At 39.2% G+C, this 21,942-nt stretch overlaps 2 protein-coding genes across 8 annotated transcripts in view; one reads left to right on the top strand and one right to left on the bottom strand.

Moving 5' to 3' along the window:
• Window positions 1–14,237, bottom strand: part of NUDT6 (nudix hydrolase 6) — a 35,180-nt gene extending 20,943 nt beyond the window's left edge. For 3 of the 4 annotated variants that reach the window (XR_012517019.1, XR_012517020.1, XM_003936240.4), the window contains exons 1-3: window positions 13,589–14,237; window positions 9,220–9,423; window positions 3,866–3,921 (exon numbers count right to left, since the gene is read on the bottom strand). Coding sequence is in view for 1 of the 4 variants with exons in the window: in XM_003936240.4 (XP_003936289.2) it covers window positions 3,866–3,921; window positions 9,220–9,423; window positions 13,589–13,826 (498 nt within the window). In the remaining 3 variants the exon portion in view is untranslated. Of the gene's footprint in view, window positions 1–3,865; window positions 3,922–9,219; window positions 9,424–12,202; window positions 13,537–13,588 lie in introns of those variants that run through there. The other variant, XR_012517021.1, reaches the window with a different exon arrangement.
• A 95-nt stretch (window positions 14,238–14,332) lies between these two features.
• Window positions 14,333–21,942, top strand: part of AFG2A (AFG2 AAA ATPase homolog A) — a 327,555-nt gene continuing 319,945 nt past the window's right edge. For 3 of the 4 annotated variants that reach the window (XM_039479102.2, XM_039479101.2, XM_074396933.1), the window contains exons 1-2: window positions 14,333–14,557; window positions 21,574–21,698. In XM_039479102.2, coding sequence (XP_039335036.2) covers window positions 14,398–14,557; window positions 21,574–21,698 — 285 coding nt within the window. In that variant the 5' untranslated portion in view covers window positions 14,333–14,397. The remainder of the gene's footprint in view (window positions 14,558–21,573; window positions 21,699–21,942) is intronic. The other variant, XM_074396932.1, reaches the window with a different exon arrangement.

Below are 21,942 nucleotides of genomic sequence, written 5' to 3'. Positions count from 1 at the left end.
ATGAAAGAAACTCCGAGTGGAAAAAGGGAAAACTCTCCACTTGAATCTTTATAAATAAGCATTACAGGATGAACTCAAGTTATTCCAAAGAATGACTAAAACAGTGCCACTGTGGATTGAGTTTTCCCCCACAATGGGATGACACTTATTTATTTGTTTTGTCATTAGGTCTGGATCTCCCTATGTTTTCTGAGTATTTTGAAAAACCTAAAAAACATTTCAGAAAACACTTTCATTTATTTGAAACTAAGAAGAATAAAACTAGAGACACATTAAATGCAACCATGATTAACAGAGTACCATAAAAGTTTTATCTGGAATTCAGGGAAATTTATTAAACAAAGTTTTCACTACTACCTTGTTTTAAAAATATAGCTTAACTCACTTCTTTCCTTTTCAATTACAGATTTCGAGTACAGATTGCTCTGGGAGTTGATTTCTGTAAGCTGAACCTGATAAGTCACTTGTCTTGGCAGATTTTACAAGGAAACAAAAACCCACTCAAAAAACAAAAGGCTATCTAGGTTTGGAGTAAGACAGTTCAGCTGTATCTGCCAGGAAAGCTCTTTTTTTCCAGATCACAACCCAGTTTTTAACATTATTAGATCCAAGTTTGTTTTCTATGAATTTCTGTGTTTTATTACATGAATAATAACATAGATAGTTTCTTATTTGGTAGATAAATCAACCCTGAAGGACTGCTTAGAGTTGAACAATCATATTATCTGACTGTCTTTCAGCCTCTGTTAAAGTCCAGAATGAAATTTTATGTGACAAAATAGTTTCTGAAACCCAGTGTACTACTTAAAAAACCTTCATGGTTTACTCTATTCTTTCCAAAATACCAAAGTGGCTTAGACCATTATATATATATATCTATTTATATAGCAAAAGTATTTATGCTATGCACATGGAAGATACATAGATTTACAGAATTACAGTATTACAATGTTTTGTTTGACCACTGAGTCTAACTCCTAAATTTTATAAATGGGGAAACTTAAGTCTCCAGAGGCTCAGAGATTCATTCAAAGTCAGAAAGATAGTTAATGGCATCGCCAAACCCTAAAGACCTGAGTCTGCTGATCTAGTTTTGTCTCAATATCATCATTCATGTGAGGAAAGATTAAATAAATTTTTGATGACCTGTTTCTTATTTAAATGAAAAGAGAGAGAGTTAAAGGGATATATTTAGAAGACAGTAAAATCCTTTTATGGTATCTCTTTAGAATTAACTGCTACAGGCCGGGCACGGTGGCTCAACCTGTAATCCCAGCACTTTGGGAAGCTGAGGCGGGTGGATCGCGAGGTCAAGAGATCAAGACCATCCTGGTCAACATGGTGAAACCCCGTCTCTACTAAAAATACAAAAAATTAGCTGGGCGTGGTGGCGCGTGCCTGTAATTCCAGCTACTCAGGAGGCTGAGGCAGGAGAATTGCCTGAACCCAGGAGGCAGAGGTTGCGGTGAGCCAAGATCGCGCCATTGCACTCCAGCCTGGGTAACAAGAGCGAAACTCCGTCTCAAAAAAAAAAAAAAAAAAAAAAAAAAAAAAAAAAAAAAAAGAATTAACTGCTACATACTAAGGTATAGTTTTTTTAAATATAGCAAAAGAAATTAACTAATTTGTGTTACTGGTACCTATAGCATTTGTTAATAATGTTTGGGCATATCTTCTGTCTGCTATATTGGAGAGTTAAAATATCCACAATGGATTTAAGCCAGCCTGCCAAAGCAGAAGTGGCAAAGGGATTGGAACTCTGGTCAGTCTGGTTCCCAAGACCATTTTCTTTACTGTATAAAGAGCTGTATAGCCGGGCACGGTGGCTCAAGCCTGTAATCCCAGCACTCTTGGGAGGCCGAGGCGGGTGGATCACGAGGTCGAGAGATCGAGACCATCCTGGTCAACATGGTGAAACCCCGTCTCTACTAAAAATACAAAAAACTAGCTGGGCGTGGTGGCGCGTGCCTGTAATCCCAGCTACTCAGGAAGCTGAGGCAGGAGAATTGCCTGAACCCAGGAGGCGGAGGTTGCGGTGAGCCGAGATCACGCCATTGCACTCCAGCCTGAGTAACAAGAGCGAAACTCCGTCTCAAAAAAAAAAAAAAAAAAAAAAAAAAGAGCTGTATATCAGCTCCCTCTCATTGGGCATATTGTTGTCAGGCTAATTTGCATATTATTTTTAGATTAATCTTGTTCACATATCATCTTTATCATTTTGTTATCACAATCAAAATCTTTCAATAGTTACTGTTTCCATGTCAAGTCTAAACTCATCTGCCTGGCTCTCAGGTACGTTATACCTACTTTTACCACTCAATAATGCCTCCTACTCTCCAGTCATTCCTATTACATATAAGTATGTTCGAATTCAAATACTAAACTTATTGAGGGCTAGTTACAATACTACTTTAGGTATTCTATAAATTTCTGTTGAGGATAAAAAGCTTAGTTTGAATCAGAGATCCTGCCTTAACTAAAACTTGAAAGTTACTTATAGCCATGAGAATAGTTTTAGATCATATTTTCAGCTATCATTACAAACATTAATTTAAACTTTAAGAACATATGTGGTGGGGGAAAATGTTTGACTCTGCCTACTAATATTTGCTGAAGTCTCAGAAAGTATCAACATCATTATTCTCTTTCACTTTTACTTCTTGTTTGGTAGAAAAACCCACAGTCCTCCATTTTGTCCCTCACTTCCTGGAGTCCGCCTGCAGACCCTATTCTGCCTGGTAGCGCAGGGCGACCAATCACTGCTCAGCCTTAACCCGCCAAACCTAAAGCCAACCCCCATCCCCAACCCCTTGGCAGTTGCAGTAGTCTGCCTAGAAACGAGACAGCCAATAAAATTCAAACCTAAGCCCGCCAAGAGGTGACCAATCCCCTTCTGGCACGCAGAAAACCCTCCTCTGCTCTCCCTTCCACCAATCACTCTGCAACACCTCGCCTAAACAGGCCGCCGCCCCTATAAAAACCCTCTCCGGCAGATCCCAATAAATCTGGACTCGGCTTAACAACTCCTCGCTCTCATTTGCTTTGGGAAGGGTCTCTGCGGGTCGCACACTTCTGACTGCCGAGCATGAAAACATCTGATCCCTAATCGTGGTACTTCTCTGAGAAATGTTTGTTGCTTCTAGTCACCTAAACTCCTTATTTTGATACCCAATCCTCTTCACATTCTGTTTCCAATCTAACTCTGAGGTCAAATATCTTACCACTCTCTGCACTCTGGACCACAATGAACTTTTTACCATTATTTCTAAACTACATCAGTCCCTTTCTGAGCTCTGTGCCTTTATATAAGCAATTCTAATTTTATCAGTTTGTTTTTAATCTTTTTTCTTCTGCACCTGGAAAGTTCTTATTCATTCTTCAAGACCTAGTTTAAATGTCACCTCCTTTGAGAAGTCTTTGAAGACTTCTTTAGGCAAATTAATTGCTATCCTCTATTGCATGATTGCCTTTCCAAATTAATAGTAAGCTGCAGGGCATAAGGTATATTGTCTTACTGGTTTTTATATTCTCAGCACCTGGCACTAAGTAGAAACTCATTGAATGCAGAAGGAATGAATGAATATCTTGATAATATATTAAAACAGACTTGTCTTTCCAATTAAATACAGTCATTTATAATTTTCCTTTAGGCATAAAGTAATAGATAATAATACTGAGTGTTACCTGGAAATTTTCAAGAACTGTAAAAGTACTTTGGTTTCAATAAATAAGTGATCCATAACTGCTTAAAAATGATTTTTAAAATATCTTTCTATAATCCCTTAGGCATATTAAAATTTCTACATCTTATTCTTCTCTAGAAAGAAATATTTAGAAAGCAATTTATAAAACAGAAGCAACTTACTTTATTTCGATCTTGTACAACCAGTATTTTTCTAGTACTTTCATCAAATACAGCTCCTATTCGAGGAGAAAGAAAAGACAAATGAGAAATATTAATTTCATTCACCCTACTCTCCTCCTACACTCTTTATCTGTGGTGATCAAAATTCCACCCATACTTGAAGACCTGGTTCAAATACAGGTTGAGTATTCCTTATCTAAAATGCCTGAGACGAGAAGTGTTAGATTTTTCCGGATTTTGGAATATTTTCATATACCTAATGAGGTATCTTGGGGATAGGACCCAAGTTTAAACACAAAATTCATTTATGTTTCATATATACCTTAGACACATAGCCTGAAGGCAATTTTATGCATTTTAAAATAATATTGTGCATGAAGCAAAGTTTTGACCGCATTTTGACTATGACTTGTCACATGCCAGGTGTGGAATTTTCCACTAGTGGCATCATGCCAGTGCTCACTTTCAGGTTTTGGAGCATTTTGGATCTTTGATTTGTAGCTTGGTGAAGCTCAACCTGTACAACCTTATCCATGAAGACTTATAAAATCTCTCCAGCAAGGAAGTGATTTCTCAGGCATCCAGATTCTAACAACTTAGAGTACCAATGATAGTTCTAGCACACGGTAACTTAGAATCATCTGTATCACCTTCTTCACTAGATTATTCCTGATGGTACATGTGCTAAATAAATTAACCTTTCTATCCTTTAGTGTTCAGACAATTTTGTCTTAGTCCATTTGGGCTGCTATAACAAAATAACTATAGACTGCGTAGTTTATAAACAACAAACTTATTCCTCACAGTTCAGGAAGCTAGGAAGTCCAAGATCAAGATGCTGACAGATTCAGTGTCTGATAAGAGCTCATTTTTTACAGATGGTGCCTTCTAACTCTGTTCTCACATAGTGAAAGGGGCAAACAAGCTCCTGTGGGCTTCTTTCATAAGGACACTAATCCCATTCATGGGAGCTCTGCCTTCATGATCTAGTCACCTCCCAAAGGCCCCACCTCTTAATACCATCACACTGGGGATTAGGTTTCAACATATTAATTTTAGTGGGAACAAACATTCAGAGAATATATGTGCTTAAAATATTTATGGAATAAAAGAATTGACTTCTCATTTTTATTCCTTGAATCACTATGCATAGAACATAGGCTGTGCCCCTGATGATCCAAATCTCAAATATCTCAATATTCATTTCAAGACCTTTCTGAAGCCAATTAAATTTTATTATACACAGACAATTTTATAATCTACTAATGTACTGCTTTGGAAGACTTCTTTGTTTTACATATGTTTTAAGTTCTAGTCTATTTCTTTTATGTATTCATCATACACATTGCACATTGTCTCTTTCTTTTTAAAAATATTTCCCTTTAGGCAATCTTGGCTCAAAAATACAAATGACACATTAGTGATTTTTATTATGATCCTTTAGATGCTATGATTTAAATGTATTTGTGTTTAAATAATGTGGTAAAAGATACTTTCTACATATTTGTTCATGCTTTCCATATTAACTGTGCTCCTACAAATAATGTATACAGACCCAGGTATATTAATTGAGATCCTACTATGTGTCAGGCACTTTTCTAGGTGCCACAGATATAGTGATGAACAAAACAAATGAAACTCCCTATCCTATGAGGTTCATATTCTGGTATGTGCATTGGGAGGTGCCAAAACAAATAAACAAAAAATACATTACATAGAATATTAGAAGGTAATAACTGCTATATAGAGATAGAATGTAGAGAAGGAACAAATATGTGTAACATGGGGAAAAGTAATTGAAATGCAATTGAATTGAAAACACTACACTTGAGTGTTTTAAAGCAGGAAGGAAAATCACAACCAAGGTATAATTAACATTCATGTTGGCTTCTATTAGAAAATGTAAACAATAATTTAATTGGACTTTAAAAGAGGTAGAATGCCAAAGAAATGCCAAGGAAACTTATTCTTAAATTTTAATAATTTATGATTACTCAAATTGAACTTCTCCCTAATGAATTCACTGTAAACATGAGCACAGTATCACAGACAAAACCAGCACCACTAAAGCACAATTTGAGCGACCCCTGCTGGTCACAATATAAAAATTATTATTATGATTTCAGGCACTGTGCTTCAATGTACATTATTAGTTCAGGTATAAGTCACAATAATCCTGTGAGTGATATGAGTGAAATGAGTGAGCAAGCATACTCTTCTCACTGTGCACCGCTGCCCCTCCACAACACTACAGCTGCTTTCTCAGAAGGCTCACATTTCCATCCCATTCATTAAAAAAAAATTGAGTATCTACTTTATGCCAGTTGCTGCCTTTAGCCTGAGGATACAGTGGTGACCAAGATAGATAAAATAGCTTCCTTTATGGGGTTTCTATTATCGTGGGGGAGATTAAGTGACACAATATAATTAATTATATATACATGATATAATAGAATTTTAGACTGTGATAAACGCTATGAAGAAAAATAGAGCTGGATAAAAGGACAAGGAATGATGGCACTAGCGTGCAGGGAGAGGTCCATTCTAGACAGGAGGGTCAGGAGCTTTTCTGAGAAGGAGACACTTGAGCAGAAACTTTGGCTATAAAGAACTAGATAAAGAAAGTTCTGGAGAGGAGACAATAGGTGTCTAGGCTCTGAGTCGGACACAAGCTTGCTAAGTTTGAAAAGCAAAAGAAAGCCATGGCTCATGCTATTCCAGCCACATCTGCCTTGGGTAGTTTATAACAAATGTCAACTGTTTTTCTCTCCACCTCAAAACTCTGTACCCCAGCCGGGGCAACATGGCAAAACCCTATCTCTACAAAAATAAAAATAAAAAAATTAGCCTGGCATGATGCCACATGCCTGTAGTCCCAGCTACTTGGGAGATGGAGGCAGGAGGATCACTTGAGCTAGAGAGATGGAGGTTGGAATGAGCCCAGACCATGCCACTGCATTCTTGGGTGACAAAGTGAGCCCCTGCCTCAAAAAGAAAAAAAAAAAAAAAAAGCAAAACAAAAAACAACTCTGCACCTTTCCAGAACAATTTCTTACATTACCTCATCCAGACCCCCAATACTGGCTTCAAATCCTAGTGAGTCTTCAATACTGGTCAAGTTCTGCACCTCCCATTCCTTGAACTGCTCTCTAAACTATAATGCACAATATATTACTTAGTTATGAACAGGTCCTTCATAGGATATAGTTTCTGCATATATCACCAATTCTGTAGTAATAACTGGGAACTCTTTTTTTTTTTTTTTTTTGGTTGAGATGGAGTTTCGCTCTTGTTACCCAGGCTGGAGTGCAATAGTGCGATCTTGGCTCACCGCAACCTCCGTCTCCTGGGTTCAAGCAATTCTCCTGCCTCAGCCTCCCAAGTAGCTGGAACTACAGGCGTGCACCACCATGCCCAGCTAATTTTTGTATTTTTAGTAGAGATGGGATTTCACCATGTTGACCAAGATGGTCTCGATCTCTTGACCTTGTGATCCACCCGCCTCGACCTCCCAAAGTGCTGGGATTACAGGTGTGAGCCACTGCACCCGGCCATAGCTGGGAACTCTTATTAAGAGTCTGTGCCAAAAGATGATAATGATTTGTATGACTTTCCATTGAAGTGTGAGGCTGTCACTAAATTACTGAGTAGAATCTTTTGAAATAGAGCTGAACGGAAAGTTTCTGAATGTCTGCTTGCTACAGGGAAGTAAGATACGGACAGAAAAGACATCATTAGACATTGTTGAACAACTCCTTGAAAACACTGTAGGTGTAAAACTAACTTAAAAACTCTTGTAAATTATATAAAGGCAAATAAAATCATTAATTAAATAACAAATATGTTTTATTGCTTTCACTTATTAAGGTAATAGAGATTCCTTACTATTACAGTTTTTCTGGAAATCTAGGAATTTCCTTAATCCTAGTCCTTAAAGGGTAGTACTGAGACCACCACCAGCAGCAGCAGTAGCAGCAGCAAAAACAGAACAGACAGGAAAATCATGTGAATTTTCAGGCCCCACCCCAGACCTACTGAATCAGAAACTCTGGGGATAGGGTCCAGCAATCTGTTTTAAGATTCCAGGTGATTTTGATGCAAGCTGCAATTTCAGAATCCCTGTCTTACTTTGAGGGAGTTCTCTCAACTTTCCTGTGTCTCTAAAGCTAATCAGCAACTTCAAAATTCTACTCTATACTTAAATTACACTATTTTAAACAACTGTTTGGCACAATAATGTAAATGTTTTTAAGAAGTAATGTTCAAATCATTAAAAAAATTGGTTTACTTTACCTGAAATTCAACATAAAAGTTATCTTTTACTTTACAAATTTATATAATTAGTGCTAACATGTTTTATCTACAGTAAATATATTCCTTGATCCCAATTCAGTGCTACTTATTTGAGCAGTGAAGTTTAATTATTTGTGTAAAATATATTCAAACATATCCTTTGTAAAACTAAACACTAAACAGGTTCTCTGTGCTGCTGTCTACTAATTGAGGCAAACTTCATATATTTAAAAGCACTATGTAATAGTCTTATTTAAAAGGACTATGTAATAGATACCATAGTCCCCCTTGGCCAGTTTTGCTTCCTGTAGTTTCAGTTATACAAGGTCAACCATGGTCCGAAAATGTTACATCACTACTCTTGTGCTTTGGGGCCATTATTAAGGAAAATAAGGTTACCTGAATTCAAGTACTGTGATAATGGGACAGCTGATCTGATAATAGGGAAGGCTACTAAGTAACTAATGGATGGGCAGCCTATAGATGGTAGATACACTGGACATAGGAATGATGCACAGCCTGGGTGGGGCAGAATAGGATGCTGAGAGATTTCATCACACTACTCAGAACAGCATGCAATTTAAAACTTAAAAATCTTTTCTGGAATTTTCCATTTAGGTCATAATGCCTGTCATTCACCTTACTTCACCTCATCATTCAGGCATTTAATTATCTCATATCATCTCAAAAAGGGTGACTACAAAACAATATTTTGAGAGAGAATACATTCACATAACTTTTATTACAGTATACTGTTATAATTATTCTAATTTATTATTAGTTACTGTTAATCTTTTACTGTCCCTAACTTATCAGTTAAACTTTATCATAAATATGTGTGATAAGAAAAAACAGGGTATATATAGGGTTTGGTACTATCTGTGGTTATAGGTACCCACTGGCGTCTTGGAACACATCCTGTGCAGATAAGGTGGAACAACTGTAATCATTTAATCAAATAACTCATCCACATGAATAAACTATTTGCTTAGCTATAACAAGCAAGGAATTGGGTGAACCTCTAAAACGTTAATTCTGGTTACCATGAGTTTGAAACTGACCTGCAACTCCTACTTGATGTGAAGCGTATCCTGGTAATCTGCTGGGCCCTTCTCCCAGCCACAGAGTCAACGTTGATGAATCCAATTCTGCATGGTGAAAATGGAAGCCCAAGGAAGCAGCAGGGGCAATAAATCGGCTTTGGAGGATGGGAATGTGCAGCCATACAGCTGTTCTACCTTCTGATTGCCATTGTTGTACTGCAACTAAATGCAGAAGATAAAAGTCTAAATAATTTCCAGAGACTAGTGGAATGAATTAAAATTCACTTCAGGGTTTCACCTCCTCCAGGAAGGCATCTTTAAGCAAAAGAGGTCCCCAAATGTCCTGTTCACATTGCTGGCACTGGAACTACCATGTTTTACCATAATGACCACCTTGTTTACATGATTTTTCCATCAGACTGAATTCCTTGAGAATAAAGTCAGTACACTGCTGACCTTTATATCCATACCACCAAAGACAATGCTTGGCATATTTTACAGTGGACAAATACATGGATTTAGACCAAATCAAATATCATTTTAATGCTGTTCCTTTTAACATTCTTAGGTTTAATCTTAGTGACAATTATGGACTTGTTTTTTCTTAAGAGTTCTCCTATAATGTTTTTGATGTATAAATTTCAAGGTAGTTAAATTTTGTTTTTAAATAATGTATGCTGGTTCTAGAAATTTTGAAAATAAAAAATACAATGAAAAAATCAAACTTCACATATTACTAGCATACAGGAATTCTAATTTTTCTTTATTATAGATAATATCGTGAATTATAGGCTTTCTCTTTGCCTTCTTTAAATTATCTTACTTTATTTCTTAAGATTGAGCCCAGCCAGCGCAAAAAGATGCAAATATCTATTTGAAACTTACTAAGTTCCAAGCACTTTATATACATTATCTCATTAAGTACACAACCATGAAAGGTATTACTACCTTACGCTTACGGGTGAAGAAATGAATAATTCAGTTTCACAGTTTTTAGAAAAACTTTTCAAATCACTTTCTCATCCATCATCTCACTTAATCTTTATAAAACTCTATAATAAAGTGTGTGTGTGTGTGTGTGTGTGTGTGTCTGTCTGTCTGTCTGTCTTTGGGGCTTGATTATATGTCTAATGGTTAATTAACTTTCTCTTCTCTTTTCCCTAGCTCTGCAGTAAGCTCCTCTCTTTTAAAGACAATGTTCCCTACCTCCTTGAAAATTGGTGTGCCTAGCACAATGACAGGCACATGGGGCCTTTAATAAAGACTTCTTGATTTGATTTAGCATGCAGTGCAGTTATAGGATCAGGTCCTTCTCACCTTGCTCTCTTTATCTGATTACATGTTTTAAAAATCGAGGTGAAGTACATAAAGTGAAGCATACAAATCTTAAGTGCACATTTGATGAGTTTTGACATATGCATACACCCACACTTTAACATTATATAACGTTTCTATCATTCCATGCATTTCGCATGTGCTCTTTCCCAGGCAATCCTTCCAATCAAATTAAAAAGCTAGTTTCTAGAAGGAATGCTATTTTTGCTGTTTTTATATCTGCACTCTGCCTTGGAGAATCCATCCACTGCCACTACTTCGACTGACACCCACATGAGGATGGCTGCCCAGTCGTGACCTCACTGAACACTAAACTTTCTGCTCTCCAGTTGTTCCCAGGTATTTCCTGTCCGCATCAAACTTCACAGAATGTGTGCAAAACTGAACTTACACCCCAAACTTATCTATTTCTGGCACCAACGCTTGAAATCTTAGAATCATTTTTAATTGCTTTCTTTTCTCTATAAGCTTTATTGCGTTTTCTTCCCCCACCTCCCATTCCCATTTCTAATCTACCCTTCAAAGTCCAGCTCACATTCCACCTCTTTGACCAGTCTTTTCCTAACCACTGCTCATGAGCTCTCCTTTATATGAATCTAAGGACTACTATGTCTGATGCATTTGCAATTCTCCAGGTTAACCCTACATTACGCACGGTGACTCAATTTGTACTAATGAAATGATTGGCTTGCCTAAAGTCAGACAGCTAGTCAGTGGCATAGCAGGAGCCAGAACCAGCGGTATTTCATTACTGATGCAGATACATTATGTGTGAAGCTAACAGTAGTTTTATCCCTCTAACTTCAGTTGTTGGTAACACAACATCAATAGTTTATGTTCTAAAAGAGTATGAATAGTTGACCTCATATTCCACTAAGAATATGGACTTCTTAGTCCATAAGGACTAACAACAGACTAAGAATAGTGGACTTTATGCGTAAATAGTTTCTCTTTATAGGCACTACCCTTCAGTTAGTTTTGTTCAACTGTAACACAGAACCAGCAGTAGTTCTTCGAGGTAGCATAGTGCAGTGAGTTAGACAGGTCTAGAGCCAGAAGTAACTTTTTCTCTATGCCTCAGTACTTTCTTTAAAATGGGAATAATACTATCTACCTCAAAGTCTTGTTAGGAGGATGAAGTGAATTAGTATTTGTAAAGATCCTGAAACATCTACCACTAAGTGCAACAAAATTTGTTTTATTGAAAAAATGTAAGTATTTTTTGCTTCAATTTACAAATTAGTTTCATCTTTGATCAACGTATCTAACCAGTAATTAGAGCTGGTGTTACTCACAAAAAGCAAGCTAAGAAGCAAATATTTTCCGTGGCAATTTGCCTAATGTCTAGCTAAGCAAGTGGCAGAATCTGGTATTTGAACCCAGGATATGCAGCTCCAAATCGAATAGCTTTCTCCTTTACCATGCTGACTAGGGGTAGTGCTTTGATCACCTGTTTGGTCATTGATAAGTATCAGTGTGTGTAACACCTCTGTCTATCCACATACTGAAAGATAAATTGATTGATTCTCCTATTACTGACATTGTTGCAGTCTAAGTGGGCTTGTCAGCAATTAACTCCCACGTAGGAGAAAATAATGTGAAACCTGTAAGAAGTCTGGGAATGAGGATGAGTAAACACTGAAATAACCAGCTCAATTATACTTACAGATATGCTTCTTGCCATATTGCTCAATAGGATAAAGATTATTTTGAGTTTCCTGTGTGAGATCTTTCCATAGATGAATTTGGATGCTATGCCTTCAGTTAGATTATAAGACCCTCAGTGGCACTAAAACAAAGACTTCTTCCAAAGTGAAGGCTCCTCCATCTGAGCTTTCTTATCACCGACCTCAAGGTGCAAAGCCAGTAGTTCTTACTGAAGACCGAAACCACCCACCATCCTCCCTGGTTAATTATAAAAGAAGTGTTATTATAAAAATCTCCAGTTCTTGCTGAGACAGCTGTTGACCTAATTTGTATACAAATGTGACACTCTGAACCTTTCTGCTTTAGTATTTTATAGCACAAGCCAGTGACTATATTCAGTAATTCAGGCCAGGTGCGTTGGCTCCTGTCTGTAATTCCAGCACTTTGAGGCCAAGGCGGGAGAATGAGTTGAGCCCAGGAGACTGAGACCAGCCAGGGCAACACAGTGAGACACCGTCTCTAGAAAAAAATAGAAAAAAGTTAGCCAGATGCACGCCTGTAGTCCCAGCTACCCAGGAGGCTGTAGTGGGAGGATTGCTTGAGCTCAGGAGCTGGAGGCTGCAGTGACCCATGATCCCACCACTGCGCTCTAGCCTGGGAAACAGAATGATAACCCTGTCTCAAAAAAACAAGCAAGCAAACAAACAAACAAACAAAAACCCCTAAAAAGAGTAACTGGATTGTGGTTGAACGCTTGTGGTGATGAGTATGTCATTTACCCTGATGTAATTATTACACATTATATGCCTGTATCAAAATAGCTCATATATCCCATAAACATACACCTACTATGTACCCACAAAAATTAAAAAAGCGCCTCTTCGGTACACTCGGTAAACCACCCGTATTAGAATGTAAGACAGTTTTTTTTCCTTGAGAAAAGTGTCTGACAGAACCAAGGCTCGGTAAATCATAGTAATAATGTAATAAGATTAACAAACATCTACTGAGCGTTAAATACGTGGCAGACACTGTGCTATGCACTTTATATGCATTATCCAAATTAATTCTCGGCAATCCCAGGAATTCCCATCACCGGGGTTTACGGAAGAGGAAATGGTGGTTCACTGCAATTTCCGAATGTCCCATACTAGAGTGGACCAGCAACCAGGGTCGCAGATCCCAAACTCTGGGATCTTCACCATTTCACCTAATCGCCTTAGAGACCTCCCAGCAAAGGGTCTAAGAACGAATGCTCCAGAAAACAGGTCTGGGTCACGCGTGCCTTCTCCCCTTTCCACTGGGCTCGATACGGGGGCACAGAGCGACTCCGGAGTGGGGGGCTGCGGTTATTTCATTAGAAAAGCTCTGGAGCCCCGGAGCCCTTCGCCTGAGGCGCACTTGCCCTGCAAGCCCTTCTTGAAGGCGGCGGCGTCCAGGCGGTCCAGCGCGTCGAGCCGCGCCAGGCGCACCGAGATGCCCCCGAATCTGTCCAGTTCGCCCTGCAGCTCGCACGCTCCAACTGGGGGATTCCGCGTGTAACCCCGTGGGTCCATGACCTCCAGGTAATCCGCCGAGGGCCTAAGTCTCCAGGCCCGAGCAAGCACCGCGCGCCAGGTGCCCGAGCTTAACAGCGGCCGCATTTCCACGCACTCGCCTTCGCCCGCAGCCCTTTTGACCCCTCCGCGCTCTAGAGCGAAGCTCGCGGCCGTACATTTTAGAAGAGTGCCATCATTTCGCTCTCAGAGCTGGGCTGGGTTACCGTTCTGCTGAGCTACGCCAAGGAGACCGCGAAGTCGGCCACCGGCCACTCTCGACAATTTGCCCCGCTCCAGCTAAGCTGGGAAAACCTCCTCCCCCACCGCCACACACTTATTTGGTAGTTTAAGTCAACAGAGGTTGATTTAGAGATGGAAAAGCCGGGAGGAGATGCAAAAACGTCCCGTTTTTCAGGAATTTGCAATCTAAGTGGCAGTTCCGTTTCCGGAACGTATCTTCTCCTGCAGACCCCAGAATCCTCGCAGCCGTTCCAAAGACTGCTGGTTTTGAAAACGCTCGGTCCCTCCCACCACGCTGACGCCACTGCGCTCCACTCAGGGGATTACGGCGCAGGGGCGGAGCCTCGCTAATTTCTGCCCCGGAAGTTTTTCTCTGGGTTGAAGCGCGCACCTTGAGCCGGCTTTGCTACTTCTTCGTACACGCTGCCCGCTGATCATGTCTTCCAAGAAGAACAGAAAGCGGCTGAACCAAAGCGCGGAAAATGGTTCGCCCTTGCCCTCTGCTGCTTCCTCCAGTGCGGGGGCGCGGACTCCTACTGGGTCAGACTTCGCGGCGGCCGCCGGGACTCTGACGGTGACCAACTTCTTAGAAAAGGGTAAAGAATTCCGGGAGGGAGGTTAGAGGCAGAGGGGGCGCAACCTGAGGGGAGGGAGACTCAGTGGTGCTGACTTGGGGTTCAGAGACTTTTGAAAGTTGGGCGTGACATAGGTCTGAGAGCGACAGAGAAGCATGTAAAACTTATGTTTGTAAGAAGCATGCAACCGTAGCCACGCCTGCACTGGAGAAGTTAGGCTGAGATGGTTTATCCGTGTCTGAGGCGTCTCTTTTGTAAATTGTGTTGAATTTTTTTTTTTTTTTTTGAGATGGAGTTTCGCCCTTGTTACCCAGGCTGTAGTGCAATGGCGCGATCTCGGCTCACCGCAACCTCCGCCTCCTGGGTTCAGGCAATTCTCCTGCCTCAGCCTCCTGAGTAGCTGGCATTACAGGCACGCGCCCCCATGCCCAGCTAATTTTTTTAGTATTTTTAGTAGAGACGGGGTTTCACCCTGTTGACCAGGATGGTCTCGATCTCTTGACCTCGTGATCCACCCGCCTCCGCCTCCCAAAGTGCTGGGATTACAGGCTTGAGCCACCGTGCCCTGCCTAATTGTGTTGAATTTTTAAGTTGCCCTTGAAATGCTTTGTCTCATTTAACATTAACGACATAATTAATTGCAAAATTGTTCATAACTAGCGAACATGGAATACTTATCCTAAAAAACTAAATAACCAGTAAAAATGTGGATCATTCTCCCTTTAGGAGTGTGATTTATAGCATTTTCTTCCAGTACTGCACAGGTTATGATATTTAATAACTGCTAGTAACTTCACACTAGTGTTAGCAGTATATTTATCTCGTATAATTTCTACAGAAGTTGTGACCGATGGGAATAGTAATGCCCGTTTTATAGAGGAAGAAAAGTTAACGTGATTCCATTTAGGTTACACAGATGCTAAGTGGCAGAGCTATATTTGAATCCAGTTGTGTTTTACTTCAAAGCCATTGTTCTAGATGACAGCTCCCTTTATTTGGGAGAACGAATTTATATCTAAAAGTCTTCTAAATTGAATTATACATTGAAAATTTATATTTGAAATGTAATAGCTTTGAACAATGGACCAGACTAAACTAGTGACAAAATGTTTTATGTCTAATCAAACCTTAAAGACAACCTTAGAGTTCACATAGTGTTTTCACTCTTTCTTAGGTGTGGGAAGACAACTTGTTTCTGTCCTGAAGATTCAGCTTCTTTATGAACTAGATCCTTTGTATTGACATCTAAACATGCTCATTTCTCTTCCATCTTAAATCAGATCAAAAGCTCCACATTTTCTTCCTACAACCATCTCTGTCCATTGCCAAACTTCTTAGAGTGGTCTCTGCTGCCTCATCACTTACATACTCCCTTGTTAGCCTATTCTCTTTGACTTCCACCCTATCATTCCATGGAAACTGTTCTTGTGTGGTCTCCGAGCAGCTCCTGTTGATAAACCTTACTTGACCACAGCAGTTTTGGGTATTATTGACCATTTCCTTCTTCTTGAAACACTTTACTTCTTATGTGTTGTCAAACTTTCCTAGTTTTCTCCATCTTTATTGGTACTTCATTTTCTTTAGCAGACAGATCCTCTTCCCTTGACCATTAAATGTTGAAATTCGTCAATTCTTAGTTCAAAACATTTTTTCCCCTCTCAATAAATCCTCTCTCCTTGGCAAGTTTATCCAGTGCCCAGAGTTTACTATCTATAGTCTCTTTAGTGTCAGATTTATATTTGTAAATCTTTTGTTTTTGTGCCTTAATATAGTTATCTTTTAGCCCAATGCTTCTCAAGCTCTCTGTGGTGAAGGCTTTAAAATGTACCTTAGGTCACAGATCAGCACTTTTGAAAAATACAGCAAAAATTATTTTCTAGAAAAGTAAGTTAGGAAAATTTGTTATTGAACATGTGAAATTACTCTGTAAATTTCAATAAAAGCTTCTAAATGCTTATTCTCTTGATTTGTACTTATCTTGTCATGAAGCAGTAACAAATTGTTTGTGGGTCACATTTTGAATAGCACTGTGAAATAACTCTTCTCATGGGTATCTCAAAGATACTTCAGGACTAACTTCAAGAGCCTGTATTTCCTCCAACAAAAAAACTCTGTTCAGTTTTTCCCATTGCGAAATTCATCCATGACACCTCCCTGTCCCCCAATCTCACATACCTAGTCCACCAATAAATCATGTTTATCATCTAAATATGTTCCATATTCCTCTTTTACACACCATTCCCACTGTTTCTACCTTAATTTCAGACCCATTATCTCTCACCTAGACTGCTACCACAGCCTTTTAACTGATTTTCCTGCTTCCAATTTTACCCCTTTCCTTATTCCTTTTCCACTGTGCAGCCAGAATGATCTTTTAAGATGAAGATCCTGTTACAACACTGCTTTTCTTTTCTTTTCTTTTCTTTTTTTTTTTTTTTTGAGATGGAGTTTTGCTCTTGTTACCCAGGCTGGAGTGCAATGGCTCAATGTCGGCTCACTGCAACCTCTGCCTCCTGGGTTCAGGCAATTCTCCTGCCTCAGCCTCCTGAGTAGTTGGGATTACAGGCATGCGCCACCATGCCCAGCTAATTTTTTTGTATTTTTAGTAGAGACGGGGTTTCACCATGTTGACCAGGATGGTCTCGATCTCTTGACCTCATGATCCACCTGCCTCGGCCTCCCAAAGTGCTGGGATTACAGGCTTGAGCCACCGCGCCCGGCACAACACTGCTTTTCATCCGTCTCTGGGCTCCCATTGCTGTCAGAGTAATGACCAGCATCTTGATGTAACCTATTGCACTATTGCCCTGGGTGGTCTTGACCGTCTTTTCTTTCTTTCTTTCTTTCTTTTTTTTTTTTGAGACAGAGTTTCACTCTTGTTACCAAGGTTGGAGTGCAATGGCACGATCTTGGCTCACCGCAACCTCCGCCTCCTGGGTTCAGGCAATTCTCCTGCCTCAGCCTCTGAGTAGCTGGGATTACAGGCACGTGCTACCATGCCCAGCTAATTTTTTGTATTTTTAGTAGAGATGGGGTTTCACTGTGTTGACCAGTATGGTCTCGATCTCTCGACCTCGTGATCCACCCGCCTCGGCCTCCCAAAGTGCTAGGATTACAGGCTTGAGCCACCGCGCCCGGCTTCACCGTCTTTTCATGGCTTTCCCCATGTCTTCTCTACTCTGCCTGTGCTCTCCGGAGGATACGCCATATCCCCTTCTGCCCAGGAACTCTGTACGTGCTGTTCTCTTTGCTGGGAATTATCTTTTTCTTTTCTTCATTTAGTTAGTTTCTACTTTTCTTTCAGATCTGATTTTAATATCACTTCCTTTGAGAAACATTCTCTTATTTGAAATTATCAGATCCCACATTATAGACTCTCCTAGCATTCTAACTTATTTTTTCATTGTATTAATATTAGTTTCTAATTTTGCAGCTGTTCACTCATTGTTTAATAACTCACTCATCCTTCAAGGCCATAAACTCTTGAGGCCAAGGACTTGTGAATAAAAGTGCCTGACATAGTGTCTGCCGTATTAGTAGGCACATAGTATGTATTTGCTGGATGAATAACTAAAGGGTGGATGGTTGTTTGAAATTATCTTTACTATCTTGTTAGTTAATCTGATACTTAAGGTGCTCAATAAATATGAAGGTAGTTAATGGAGAAATTAGATGTTGACATATTTTTAAAGTATTGGAGGAGTGAGGTGAGAAGGGAACTGTATGGACAACTTGAGTAGACCTGTGTAGTGTAAGCAGAGAATACAGTGGTGGTGTTTTGGAAAATGAGACCAGTCAATGGGAACTTGAACATGATTACCATTGAAAGAGAAGTGTGGCGATATTTAGGGAAACCTGTGATACATTGCTAAATCCTAGGGCATGGAGAATGTGTCAGACAGGGTGGCAGGAGAAGAAGAAAATTAACGTCTTGTGGGGGAGTGAGAACACTTGTTTGGTAATTGTCAAGAGGGAAAGTTAGTTCACAGGTTTAGGAGGAAAACGGCAGGAACTGAATATTATGAGATCATCTAACAGCAGTATGCTTTACTGTTAATGACCAGCAAGCTATGTAAGAGACCTAATGCTCATTGGAAGGTTGAATTTCTGTCCCGCTTCTCATATTATGCAGTGTGTGTTAATTTTGTTTTATACCAGTGCTGTTCATCTTAGCTCTGTGAGATGCTTGTTTTTCTAGATTTGCACCTCTTATAAGAAGGAAAAGAGACATGTTGGGAGGTTATTTTGTAGTGACAGAATAATGTAAATCAAATTTATACCTTATGGTTTTGCTTTCATTGACTTAATTTCATTACAAAATGTCTGTTTCTTCTGAATATTAAGGGAAACTTAGGTAGAGCTCTGTGATTATGGTATATATGTTTACAATAAATTTTATAATTAGGTTGTGACTTTTCAAATCTTTTAAAAAAAATTTTATATTTTATTGCACTTTAAGTTCCGAGTACATGTGCAGAACATGCAGGATTGTTGCACAGATACATACATGGCAATGTGGTTTGCTGCCTCCATCCCTGTCACCTATATCTGGCATTTCTCCCCATGTTATCCCTTCACAACTCCCCACCCCCTGCTGTCATTCCCCTAGTCTCCCCCAATAGACCCCAGTGTGTGATGCTCCCCTCCCTGTGTCCATGTGTTCTCATTGTTCAAGCCCCGCCTATGAGTGAGAACATGCAGTGTTTTATTTTCTGTTCTTGTGTCAGTTTGCTGAGAATGGTGGTTTCCAAATTCAGCCATGTCCCTACAAAGGACACAAACTCATCCTTTTTTATGGCTGCATAGTATTCCATGGTGTATATGTGCCACATTTTCCTTATCCAGTCTATCATTAATAGGCATTGTCTTGGTTCCAGGTCTTTGCTATTGTAAACAGTGCCACAATGAACATGCGTGTCCATGTGTCTTTATAATAGAACAATTTATAATCCTTTGAGTATATACCCAGTAATGAGCTTGCTGGGTCAAATGGAATTTCTATTTCTAGGTCTTTGAGGAATCACCACACTGTCTTCCATGATGGTTGAACTAATTTACACTCCCACCAAGAGTGTAAAAGTGTTCCTATTTCTCCACATCCTTTCCAGCATCTGTTGGCTCCAGATTTTTTAATGATCGCCATTCTAACTGGTGTGAGATGGTATCTCAATGTGGTTTTGATTTGCATTTCTCTAATGACCAGTGAGGATGAGCATTTTTTCATATGTTTGTTAGCCTCATATATGTTTTCTTTTGAAAAGTGTCTGTTCATATCCTTTGCCCACTTTTGAATGGGTTTGTTTGCTTTTTTTCTTGTAAATCTGTTTTAGTTCTTTGTAGATTCTGGATATTAGCCCTTTGTCAGATGTGTAGATAGCAAATTTTTTTCCCCATTCTGTTGGTTGCCGGTTCACTCTAATGATCATTTCTTTTGTTGTTCAGAAGCTCTGGATTTTGATTAGGTCCCATTTGTCTATTTTGGCTTTTGTTGCCATTGCTTTTGGTGTTTTAGTCATGAAGTCCTTGCCTATGTCTATGTGCTGAATGGTTTTGCCTAGGTTTTCTTGTAGGGTTTTTATGGTGTTAGGTCTTATGTTTAGGTCTTTAATCCATCTGGAGTTAATTTTAGTGTAAGGTGTCAGGAAGGAGTCCAGTTTCTGCTTTCTGCACATGGCTAGCCAGTTTTCCCAACACCATTTATTAAACAGGGAATCCTTTCCCCATTGCTTGTTTTTGTCAGGTTTGTTAAAGATCAGATAGTTGTAGATGTGTGGTGTTGCCTCCAAGGCCTTTGTTCTGTTCCATTGTTCTGTATCTCTGTTTTGGTACCAGTACCATGCTGTTTTGATTACTGTAGCCTTGTAGTATAGTTTGAAGTCAGGTAGTATGATGCCTCCAGCTTTGTTCTTTTTGCTTAGAATTGACTTGGCTCTCTTTTGGTTCCATATGAAGTTTAAGGTGGTTTTTTCCAGTTTTGTGAAGAAGGTCATTGGTAGCTTGGTGGGGATAGCGTTGAATCTATAAATGACATTGGGCAGTATGGCCATTTTCATGATATTGATTCTTCCTAACCATGAGCATGGAATGTTCTTCCATCTGTTTGTGTCCTCTCTTACTTCCTTGAGCAGTTGTGGCATTTTTAAATTCCGTAAACATTTCATGGATTTTATACTGAAAATAAAAATATTATTTACACATTTACTATATTTATTCATTTTATGGCCATATATTATACACTTTTAAGCATTGTAGATACAGAGAAAAATAGTACACAATTCCTACTTCAAAGCAGTGTACAATTAAGGAGAAAGACAAATGGATATTATGATGATAAATGCTATTAACTGGCAGCACAGAGTCCTGGGGGAATTTGAGGGGGTCGCCTAACCTAATATGGAGCTTGGTGGGGGGTGGGTGGATAGAAAGGAATGGAGATGTCAGCCCATCATTTTCAGAGATGTGGTCAACGGGACTGAATTCTGGGTGCCCCTTTTCAGCCAGAAGTTGAAATCACTAGTGATCATTTCAGTCAGTGTGTTTGTATGAGGAATAAGACTTGTGTTACTATCTTTATGTATTTTTGGTAATAGAAAAGACAAAGATCTGGTGACCATAATGTGGGGTAGAAGTAGAAACAACTTAATCCTCTAGAGCCAGATGGATGTGCCAGTTCCCAGTTCAATCTTTTGAATACTACTAGCTTACTCGACTTTGAACTTAAAGCTCAAAGAGTCTCTTTTGCAATTATGTTTAGTTCTTAATGAAATGAGAGACTAAAAAAGAAGAAATGGAACCCATTCTCACTCCATAGAACATCTTCTTTTTAGTTAATACTTCATATGTTGCCAGTAGGCCCTCAAAAGCCTTTGGTTCTAAATCTTTTTGTTGTAACAAAAGTTGGACCACTCGTTTCTCCAGATTATGGTAAGTATATTCATGTGGTTATATGGTTAGAGGATTTTTATTTACTGCAAAAGATAGCATGCTTTAACTTCAGTTACAAAGTAATACAAAAATAATTTTCTTTTCCTTTGTAGTAGATGACAAAATTCCTAAAACATTCCAGAATTCCCTTATTCATCTTGGACTCAACACTATGAAGTCTGCAAATATATGTATAGGTCGACCAGTGTTGCTTACTAGTTTGAACGGAAAGCAAGAGGTAAGAGTCTTTTTCATTTCCTTAGTTTAGAAATATAGAACATTGCAAATCCAAAAATCTAAACTCTGAAATGCTCTAAAATTTGAAACCTCTTGAGTGCTATGGTGATTAAAGGAAATGCTCATTGAAACATTTGGATTTCAGATTTGGGATTCATAGCTAATAAACGTAAGGTAAATATTCCAAAATGGAAACTACCAAATGCTTCTGGCCCTAAGCATTTTGGGTAAGGTACCCAACCTGT

The sequence above is a fragment of the Saimiri boliviensis genome, chromosome 3 (assembly GCF_048565385.1).
Source record: "Saimiri boliviensis isolate mSaiBol1 chromosome 3, mSaiBol1.pri, whole genome shotgun sequence".
NCBI classification, from domain to species: Eukaryota; Metazoa; Chordata; class Mammalia; order Primates; family Cebidae; genus Saimiri; species Saimiri boliviensis.
This window is presented reverse-complemented; position numbering and strand designations above follow the sequence as displayed.